This window comes from Colobus angolensis, unplaced genomic scaffold (genome assembly GCF_000951035.1).
Source record: "Colobus angolensis palliatus isolate OR3802 unplaced genomic scaffold, Cang.pa_1.0 Scaffold186, whole genome shotgun sequence".
In the NCBI taxonomy this organism is placed as follows: Eukaryota; Metazoa; Chordata; class Mammalia; order Primates; family Cercopithecidae; genus Colobus; species Colobus angolensis.
The window spans coordinates 640,316-649,625 of NW_012114999.1; the positions used below are offsets into that span (position 1 = coordinate 640,316).

At 40.6% G+C, this 9,310-nt stretch overlaps 1 protein-coding gene across 4 annotated transcripts in view; it reads right to left on the minus strand.

Moving 5' to 3' along the window:
• TGFBR3 (transforming growth factor, beta receptor III) overlaps window positions 1-9,310 on the minus strand; it is a 243,470-nt gene that overhangs the window by 181,459 nt on the left and 52,701 nt on the right. For all 4 annotated transcript variants that reach the window (XM_011939966.1, XM_011939965.1, XM_011939964.1 and 1 more), the window contains one exon: window positions 22-191. In XM_011939966.1, the coding sequence (XP_011795356.1) occupies window positions 22-109 (88 nt within the window). In that variant the 5' untranslated portion in view covers window positions 110-191. The remainder of the gene's footprint in view (window positions 1-21; window positions 192-9,310) is intronic.

The following is a 9,310-nucleotide window of genomic DNA, read 5'->3' on the forward strand; positions in this document are numbered from 1 at the left end:
AATTTATATTATGCAACTTACCTGCAGTGGCTAAACAGGAACTCATCAGGGCAAAGACAGCGATCACATAATGGGAAGTCATTTTTATTTCTCCAACAGTGTGTCTCATCCAGTCACTTCAGCCTGCTCAGAGCACAATCTCTGCAAATCAGAAGTAGTCTTAAAGTCCCTCCTTGCAATTTTCAAACTGCCTGTAAAACAAATTTCAATAAGCAAACTTAATGAAGAAACTTCACAAACAGACACTAAAGTTAAATGGAGAATTTCTGAAAAGCATAATATAAGAAATTTATCTTAAAAGATGCCAAATAGCACTCAAGCAAACTAGACTGAGGGCAGTGACTACCTAATAAAGATTTTTATAGCAAATACTTTTGCAAATGACATATTTGTTTCTGACTTTTGCTTTCTTTTTGAGATAGAGTCTTGCTCTGTTGCCCAGGCTGAAGTACAGTGGCACGGTCTTGGCTCACTGCAACCTCCATCTCCTGGGTTCAAGCGATTCCCCTGCCTCAGCCTCCCAAGTATCTGGGATTACAGACATGAGCCGCTACACCCAGCTAATTTTTGTATTTTTAGTAGAGATGGGGTTTCACCATGTTGGCCAGGCTGGTCTTGAACTCTTGATGTTGTGATCCGCCCGCCTTGGCCTCCCAAACTGCTGGGATTACAGGTGTGAGCTACCGCGCCTGGCCCTGTTTTGACATTTTAAATCTTTGGTTTTATAGAGAATTTTCAGTACTACAGAAGAAAATCAAGGTGCACCTGAAATATAACATCACCAGTTAAGTTGTGGTACCAAAGTTATCAATGACACTAGTGCCATGCAACCTAGTGCCAACAAGAAAACAAAACCAGCTCTGATTAGAGACTCAATCTAATGTTTTAATAACAGAGTTATCACAAGGATCAAATTAAGTTGCACTGAGAAGCAATCTGAAAAAAATAAAGAAACATAAAAAGGCAAGGTCCTTATTTCAACTGTTCGCCAACATTTCAACAGGAGAAAAGTCTTCCCTGCCTCTCAGCCCTTCTGAGACTATCTGGTTACTGGACTCGAGGATCTAGAAGGTTCTTTCTGATCTTTTCCTATCCAGAGTCTTGAATGAGAGTTTTGTGGTGGTTTGCCTAACTTGAATATTCCTCACATGGCCCTAATGGTTACTGATTTAGACACTCCAAAGTATATTTTTCCAGCCCTCTATCCCTGAGCCTGGCACAACTCACAGAAGTTCAATTAACAAACATTTACTGAGCATTTACTATGCTCCAGGCATGGTTCCTTCTCATCAAGAATAAAAGTTACGGGTAAAAGTGCAAAGACTTTCCCTGATCTAGGTCCTGGAAAAGGCAGAATGGTGGAGTTTCCAGGAGCCATCTCACACACCTGGGGGTTGTGGCCTTGTTATCCTCACTCAGGAAATATCACCCCTGAACAGGAGCTGCCCGCTACCTTCAGAGACAAAGCCAATGTGGGTGCGTGAAGATACAGTACAAAAAAAAAATTTTTAATGAGTTTGTAATTAAATGGTCTTAGTCTATTGCATCAATTGTCAAAGAGAAAGATATTTAAAATGGCTCTTTGCGATTGTGACACTGCCTATGAATAGGGTGACTGCAGGACAGGGGTAGGAGGGAGCAGAAGCCTTTTCACTGAATTCTCTTCTGGGTTTTGTATTAATAACATCTGCAAGTATTACCTATCCAGAAATAATAACAGTAAAGTTCCAATTTCAAAAAGAATTTCTTAGATATGTCTTAAAACTAAATTATTATATAGGCAGGAGGCACTATGGTTCAATCTTGATATATGATAGTGATTAAAATCCTAGTATGAATAGCATATGGATTATGATAAAGATAAAAAATCTGCCTGGGTGTGAATCCACTCTGCCCCAATGGTAATGTTCGGCAACTTACTCTTCATGAATGAACATATCCTGTGGTAGGAAATGTATGGTAGGCTGTTGTGAGGATTCAGTTAGTTAATATACATACACAACGCTTAGAACAATCCCTAGCACATAAAAACCAACCAAATAAATGTTAGCTACGATTACTGTACTGTATCACTACTTGTCCATTCTCTTTGAGGTATTTATACCAATAAAGTGGAGAAATTAAGGTATAGTTATTTATGTAAGTCTTAGCTACTGTAAATCCAGTTCAAACTTTTGTTTAGTGAAAAATAAACATTACAACAGACAAAAGGAGATAAGCTAAAGAGTGGACTCACTAAAAGAACAAAATTACCAGTCAAGTTGAAGCATAAGTCATCAATGACACAGCTTGTCTCAAAAGCTGACTAAATTATAGAGATAATTTGGGAGCCATTAAACTGACTTAATCATCCCTCAAAGTCCAACATTTCTGTCACCATAATTCCACATCAACTCTGATCACATGGAAATCTTCTCTGTTAATTTAAAAATTCAACCACCACAAAGAGTATCTGTGTCTAGTTTTTTCCCTTCAAAATATTAGATTCCCTAAATTAGTGAATTGGTTTACAAGAACTATAGTGCCTCCTGCCTATGTAATAATTTTGATAAGGAAAAACCTCTCTGGAAGAATATGCTATTTCAGCAAATGTTAAAGACAACTTTTATAAAGCAAAACCCTGTAAGGAGATCTCAGAAGAAGATGACTTCCCAGAGGATTTTACAAAGCACATAAACTGTAAGCGGCACGAGGCTTGTGGGAATATTTAATGAGCTTGCGTCACCCTGCCCACAGCTGCAGTGGGTCGGAGGGTCTGTGCTGCGTTAATCCAGGGGCTTAAACCAGGTCTGAACGAACCTGTGGAAAAGAAAGGCAAATGGTTCCATTAAAAATATAGGCTGCAAATTGCTGACAAGAATATTGGGCAATTATTAAAATGCAGCAATTACGGATATAATAGAGCCAAGCTAAACAGTTTGATGCCCAAAGGCAAACCACAGCAAGTTTACACCGGATCTTAAAACATCTCTGAGGAAGTTCTGGACAAGTTGAAACTGCACACTGCTGTTTGTAACAAAAAGGCAGCTTTTCTTCTTTTAGCTTAAAATTCTCTCCATAATGTAACTTGTTCAAAAAAAAAATAAACTGCAAAAGGTTTTTGTCTAATCTCCCCAGTGTGGTGAAAGGCTCCCAAGGCAGAAGGGAAGCAAAAGGGAAGCGTGTCATTCTCATTCAGCTGAACTCCAGTTTTGGCCACAACTTGTACACCTCAGTGCCTTAACACCCGACTTAGGAATCAGTTCCCTAATTAGAATGCTGGATGGACTGAAGGCTTCCGAAAAGTTGTAGCTTTGATAAAACTAAGGAAATATAAACTCCTCTTTTCTTCTGTGAGGTTCTACCACACTGACTGCAAATACCAGGGACTCTCAATCCTGACTTTTTGACCTCAAAGAATCTCTGGACTTTATGAACTAAATGCTTTCTTTAGAAATATGGGTTCTGGCCGGGTGCAGTGGCTCATGCCTGTAATCCCAGCACTTTGGGAGGCCAAGCTGGGCAGATCACCTGAGGTCAGGAGTTCGAGACCAGCCTGGCCAACCTGGCAAAACTCTGGCTCAACTAAAAATACAAAAGTTAGCCAGGCACAGTGGTGCGTGCCTGTAATCCCAGCTACTTGGGAGGCTGAGGCAGGAGAATCACTTGAACCCAGGAGATGGAGGTTGCAGTGAGCCGAGATCATGCCACTGTACTACAGCCTGGGCAACAAAGTGAGACTCCATCTCAAAAAAAAAAAAAAGAAAGAAAGAAAGAAATATAGGTTCTGTCTATGGAGTAGCCATTCCTTTATTCCTTTACATTCTTAATACACTTGCTTTCACTTAAAAAAAAAAGAAAAGTAGAAATACCTAATGTAAACGATGAGTTAATGGGTTCAGCAAACCAACATGGCACATATATACCTATGTAACAAACCTGCACATTGTGTACATGTACCCATGAACTTAAAGCATTGAAAAAAAAAAAAAGTAGAAATATAAATAGGGTACTCAGATCGTGAAAGAGCAATTTGGAATAATAGTCATTTTGCCCACATTTCAAAGCAACATGTTCCATTTAAAAGGTAGATGGGCCGGGCGCGGTGGCTCAAGCCTGTAATCCCAGCACTTTGGGAGGCCAAGCTGGGCAGATCACCTGAGGTCAGGAGTTCGAGACCAGCCTGGCCAACCTGGCAAAACTCTGGCTCAACTAAAAATACAAAAGTTAGCCAGGCACAGTGGTGCGTGCCTGGGAGGCTGAGGCAGGAGAATGGCGTAAACCTGGGAGGCAGAGCTTGCAGTGAGCTGAGATCCGGCCACTGCACTCCAGCCTGGGCGACAGGGCAAGACTCCGTCTCAAAAAAAAAAAAAAAGGTAGATGAACTTTGATGAATTGATGAACACTTAGTATTCACCAATAACATAAGAAAATTCAGAGACTTAATGGGTTTTTTTAAAAAATAAAAAATAAATAAATAAACAAATAAATGCGCTGCTAATTTCAGAGATCCCCGGGTTTATTTCTGAGTCCATTAAGCATACTGCCCCACATGCCCTCATGACCCAAAAGGGTGCACAGGTAGAGACCAGGATTCGCTGAAAAAATCCCATCCAAATGAATCCTTAGAACCATCATGTTCTAAACCAATATTCAAAAGGATCTAGTTGGGTACAATATTCCCGAAGGTGAGGAGAGAAATCTTGCTGCATCTAAGAGAAAAACTGTGGCAAAATGGATGTCTGGCAATAGGCTAAGAGCCAGTAAGAAAAAATTAGTAGCTTCCCCTTAGATGGTTAACATGGCCTGGCTACATCCATGAGATGATTCAGAATCGGAACTAAACTAATCCCCATCTTCAAACAGATTTGGCACAAAGAGAGAAAAAGTCCTAGATTTGGATAAGAAATCTTTGGAATCATATCCAAGCACAATCGATATTCAACAAATATTACTACTATATGCCAGGCACTGTTCAAGATGCCAGGGATATACCAATGAAAAAAGACACCAAAAATCCTGCCCTCAGGGAGCTTATATACTAGTAAAAATATCATTTACTACTTCACGCAAGACATTTAATTTCCTGAGTTTCTCCTTTCAACAAATCTTTACTGCTTACTCTGCTAAGCAATGGCCAAAGAGATATGTTTTTTGCCCTTGTGGGCTTAAAAGCTGGTGAGATAAACAAACAATAATCACAAATATATAGTTACACGATATAATCAGAGCTCTAAAGGAAAAGTATCCGCAACCTGAGGATAAGCGAAGATTTAAAAAGTCAGGTGAGGAATGATATTGCAGGCAGAGGAAGCATTACAGGAGGGAGGAGAGTTGCAGAGCAAAAAGGGAAAGAGAAGAGGAATAAGTTCAAGGAGGGGTTTAAACAGGGAATGGCATGATCAGATGGGATTATTAAAGATTTCCCTCACACTGTACAGAGAACAGACTGAAGTGAGGCCAGAGTGCCTGAACAATCAGTTGAGATTCTCACAGCATGTCAGACAAGAAAGGATGGAGGTTTAGATCAGAATGGAGCCTCAGTTTCCTCCTTCGTAAAGATTGAAACAGACGAAATTTACCTACATCACAGGGTTGTTGCAAGAATCAAATGAGATTGTGCATGTACAGTATTAAAACTATCATTTATCATTAGCAAGCTGTTTCTACCAAAGAGATTTATTATCCTGAGGTGTCAGATTAAAGTCCCAACATTCTGTGGCTGCCAGTGGCAGGAAAAGAAAGGAGGAAGATTACTCTGGAACTACCAGTACTGGTAGGCACAGGGGAGGCAGTAGGCACGGGGGAGGCAGTAGGCACAGAGGGTACGAGGAAAGCAGAGAAGCCTGACTCCACTCTGCCTGTTCTGTGCCGGCTGTCCGTCCAGAGCAGGCCCACCCTCATTCCTGGCTGGGAGCATGATCAACAAATCTGGCCCCAGCAGCCTTGGTTTCCTTGGGGCTGAACTTCAGTCCGTCCTTAAAAGCCCTTCCATCTATCCCAAGCACAACACACCTCACTCCCAAGCAAAATACAGGAAAAAGGGAGGGTGGGTGTTTATACGTTTCACAAAATTGGAAAAGACCATGTTTTATTCAAACTCACAAACCAGGATGGCTTTTTCACCCACCCTTGCAATACTCTAAGAACCACCTTTTCACATTTAAGATTTTTGCATCCAAAGGTTTCTGTAGCTTTTCATTTATAAGGGTGTCTGCTTTTAAGCTACAATTAATAAGTAACTATATTTGGGGATTCAAACCCTGGCTTACCCAGCTGTTACACTGGACAAGTCATTTAGCCCCTACCACTCCCTCATCTGTAAAATGGTAGCAATATTTTGATTATAATATATAGGACAGAATATTAGGCATGGTACCTAAAACAATACATGGCCCACACAGTCTATTTTATTTTATTTTATTTATTATTATTTTTTTTTTTTTTGAGATGGAGTCTCACGTGGTCACCCAGGCTGGATGGAGTGCAATGGCGCAATCTCAGCTCACTGCAATCTCTGCCTTTGGGTTCAAGCAATTCTCTTGCCTCAGCCTCCCAGGTAGCTGAGATTACAGGCATTCACCACCATGCCTGGCTAATTTTGTATTTTTAGTAGAGACAGGGTTTCACCATGTTGGCCAGTCTGGTCTCGAACTCCTGACCTCAGGTGACCCACCTACCTCAGCTTCCCAATGTGACCCACAGGTGTGACCCACTGCGCCTGGCCCCACACAGTCTATTTTAAATAAATAATAGTCATTGGTATTTTTATGGTTAAAATATACCTAGACTTTCAAAAAGCAAATAAGCAAACTACTAGCAGCAAGGCAACAGAAAGTTGTTTATAGCAAATTTTGTATTATTTTGGAGATTAGACTTTATCATCTAGAATTTCAAAAAACCAGCCAAGCTACCTAGAGTGAGGAATCAGCTGTCCTCAAAAAGGTTTAAATCATAAAGCTGTAATTATTCAAGCAAAATTCAGCATATCAGAATATTCTCAGGCCAACAGTCATCCTCCCTCAGGCCCCAGCAAGCACATGGCCATTGAAAAAAGCTTTCGATAGCCTGGACAACATAGTGAAACGCTGTCTCTACAAAAAATTTAAAAGTGCGCCGGGTCTGGTGGTTTACGGCCCAGGCATGTGAAACACTAAGAATTAAAACTCTTCAATGGTTGCCCACTGCTGTCGAGATAAACAGCAAAATTTCACATGGCCACCAACCATTGTCTAGTTAGTCCAAGCTCATCTTCTGCACACTCCAGTCACACTAGTGTCAATTCAGTCCCACAAAACGGCCAAGTCCTCACCTTCCAAAAGTGATGTTCACTATATCAGAACTCAGCATCCCTCCATAGTCCCTAGGATGGTCACTGTCCAACACCTTCAGGTCTCAGCATAAGCCTTACTTCTTTAAGAAAGCCTCCTCTGATTCCCTTGGACCAAGTTAAACTTGGACACCTATAACGCAGTACAATCCAACCCTCCAACCCTTCAGGTTGTAATTATTATGTAATTATTTCCTTCCAGGTATGGCTTTCCCACTGTCTTAATTCCAGCAAGGCGGATCACAGTCTACCTACACTTGGCTGACAGTGGACATCTAATGAAGGTACCACAGTGGACTACAGGTATAAAATACTACTGTGCATACTACAATAAAAATAATACAGGCCAGGAGTTGTAGTTCACACCTGCAATCCCAGCACTTTGTTAGGCCAAGGTGGGCAGATAACTTGAGGTCAGGAGTTCCAGACCAACCTGACCAACATGGTGAAATCACATCTCTACAAGAAATGCAAAAATTAGCTAGGTGTAGTGGCATATGCCTGTAATCTCAGCTACTCGGGAGGCTGAAGCAGGAGAACCACTTAAACTCGGCAGGTAGAGGTTACAGTGAGCTGAGAGCATGCCACTGCATTCCAGCCTGGACAACAGAGCGAGACTCTGTCTCAAAAACAAAGAAAACAGAAAAAATAGTACAGCAGGATAAGTTATTAGAACATTTCTCGATAACAAATAAGAGTTGTGTATAAGAACCTCAGGCATCCTCAAAGGAAAAGGAGGCAGGAGTGCGGCCATCAGCATGTTTTACCAGCTCAGACCTTCTGGGTCCTACTTCCTTCATCTCTAATATGAAGAAATTAAACAAGAACATCTTCTATTCTATATCATACTATAATTGTCATTACATGGACTAATAATCCTGAATCCCTTCTAGAAAATGAGACTTCAAACACACTTGTAGAAATCTGAAATGCATAATTATGTAAAGGCTAGCAGGAATAACTTCACAAACAGGAAAGTGTTATCCAAGAAAAATATTCAACTTGACAACATAAGAATAAATAGAATATTAATACTACATTAGCTATTTTAATATATAACTTATGTAAACAAAAATTATTTAAATGCAGTATCTTCCCAACAATGTAAGCACACATAAAACCTGAATTTTGTCAGATCTGCCCATTTTATCACAATCTGCCATTTTTATGCTATTTCTCAAAGTCCAAGAACTCTACTGATGGTCCTCACCTCATTCTAAAAGGGACTTCTGATTAATCCCATCCTACTGTGAACATTCTGTCACTTAACATTTTGTGTATAATTCGTTCCACATTATCTTCTAGTCAGAGCCAACTTGGAATGCTAGAAATAGGTAGTATCTACTCCGACCCTTTAATTTAACAGATTAGCAAACCAAAAATTACAAAGGCTCAAAGACTGGCCCAGCTTTACATAGCTACTTAGTTGCAAAGCCAAGACTTGTCCACATGCTGCTTTGTAATTATTCTGTGGTTGATCAAGTGTCTATACTTTATTCCCCTTCCTGTCAGAAGCTGATATCTCTGCTTTCTTCTGAACCCACATGATGTCTCAGCTATCACCTATTGAACACCTATCATGTATATCACAATTTCTCATTTAATCCTGTCAACAACCCAAGGAGAGAGATGCCCTTTACTCCATTTTGTAGTGAGAAAAGTGAGGCTTCAAGATGCTAAGCAAGGCTGGGTACAGGGGCTCACACCTATAATCCCAGCACTTTGGGAGGCAGAGGCCAAAGGCTAACTTGAAGCCAGGAGTTCACAACCAGCCTGGGAAACATAGAAAAAATAAAAATAATTTGAATATCAGGAGTTTCTCAAAAAAAAATACAAATAAATACAATCACAAATATTAGCCAGGCATGGTGGAGCATGCTTATATTCCTAGCTACTTGGAAGGCTGAGGCAGGGGGATCACTTGAACCCAGAAGTTTACGGCTGCAAGGGAGCTACAATGGCACCACTGCACTCCAGCCTAGGCACCAGAGAGAGTGGGAC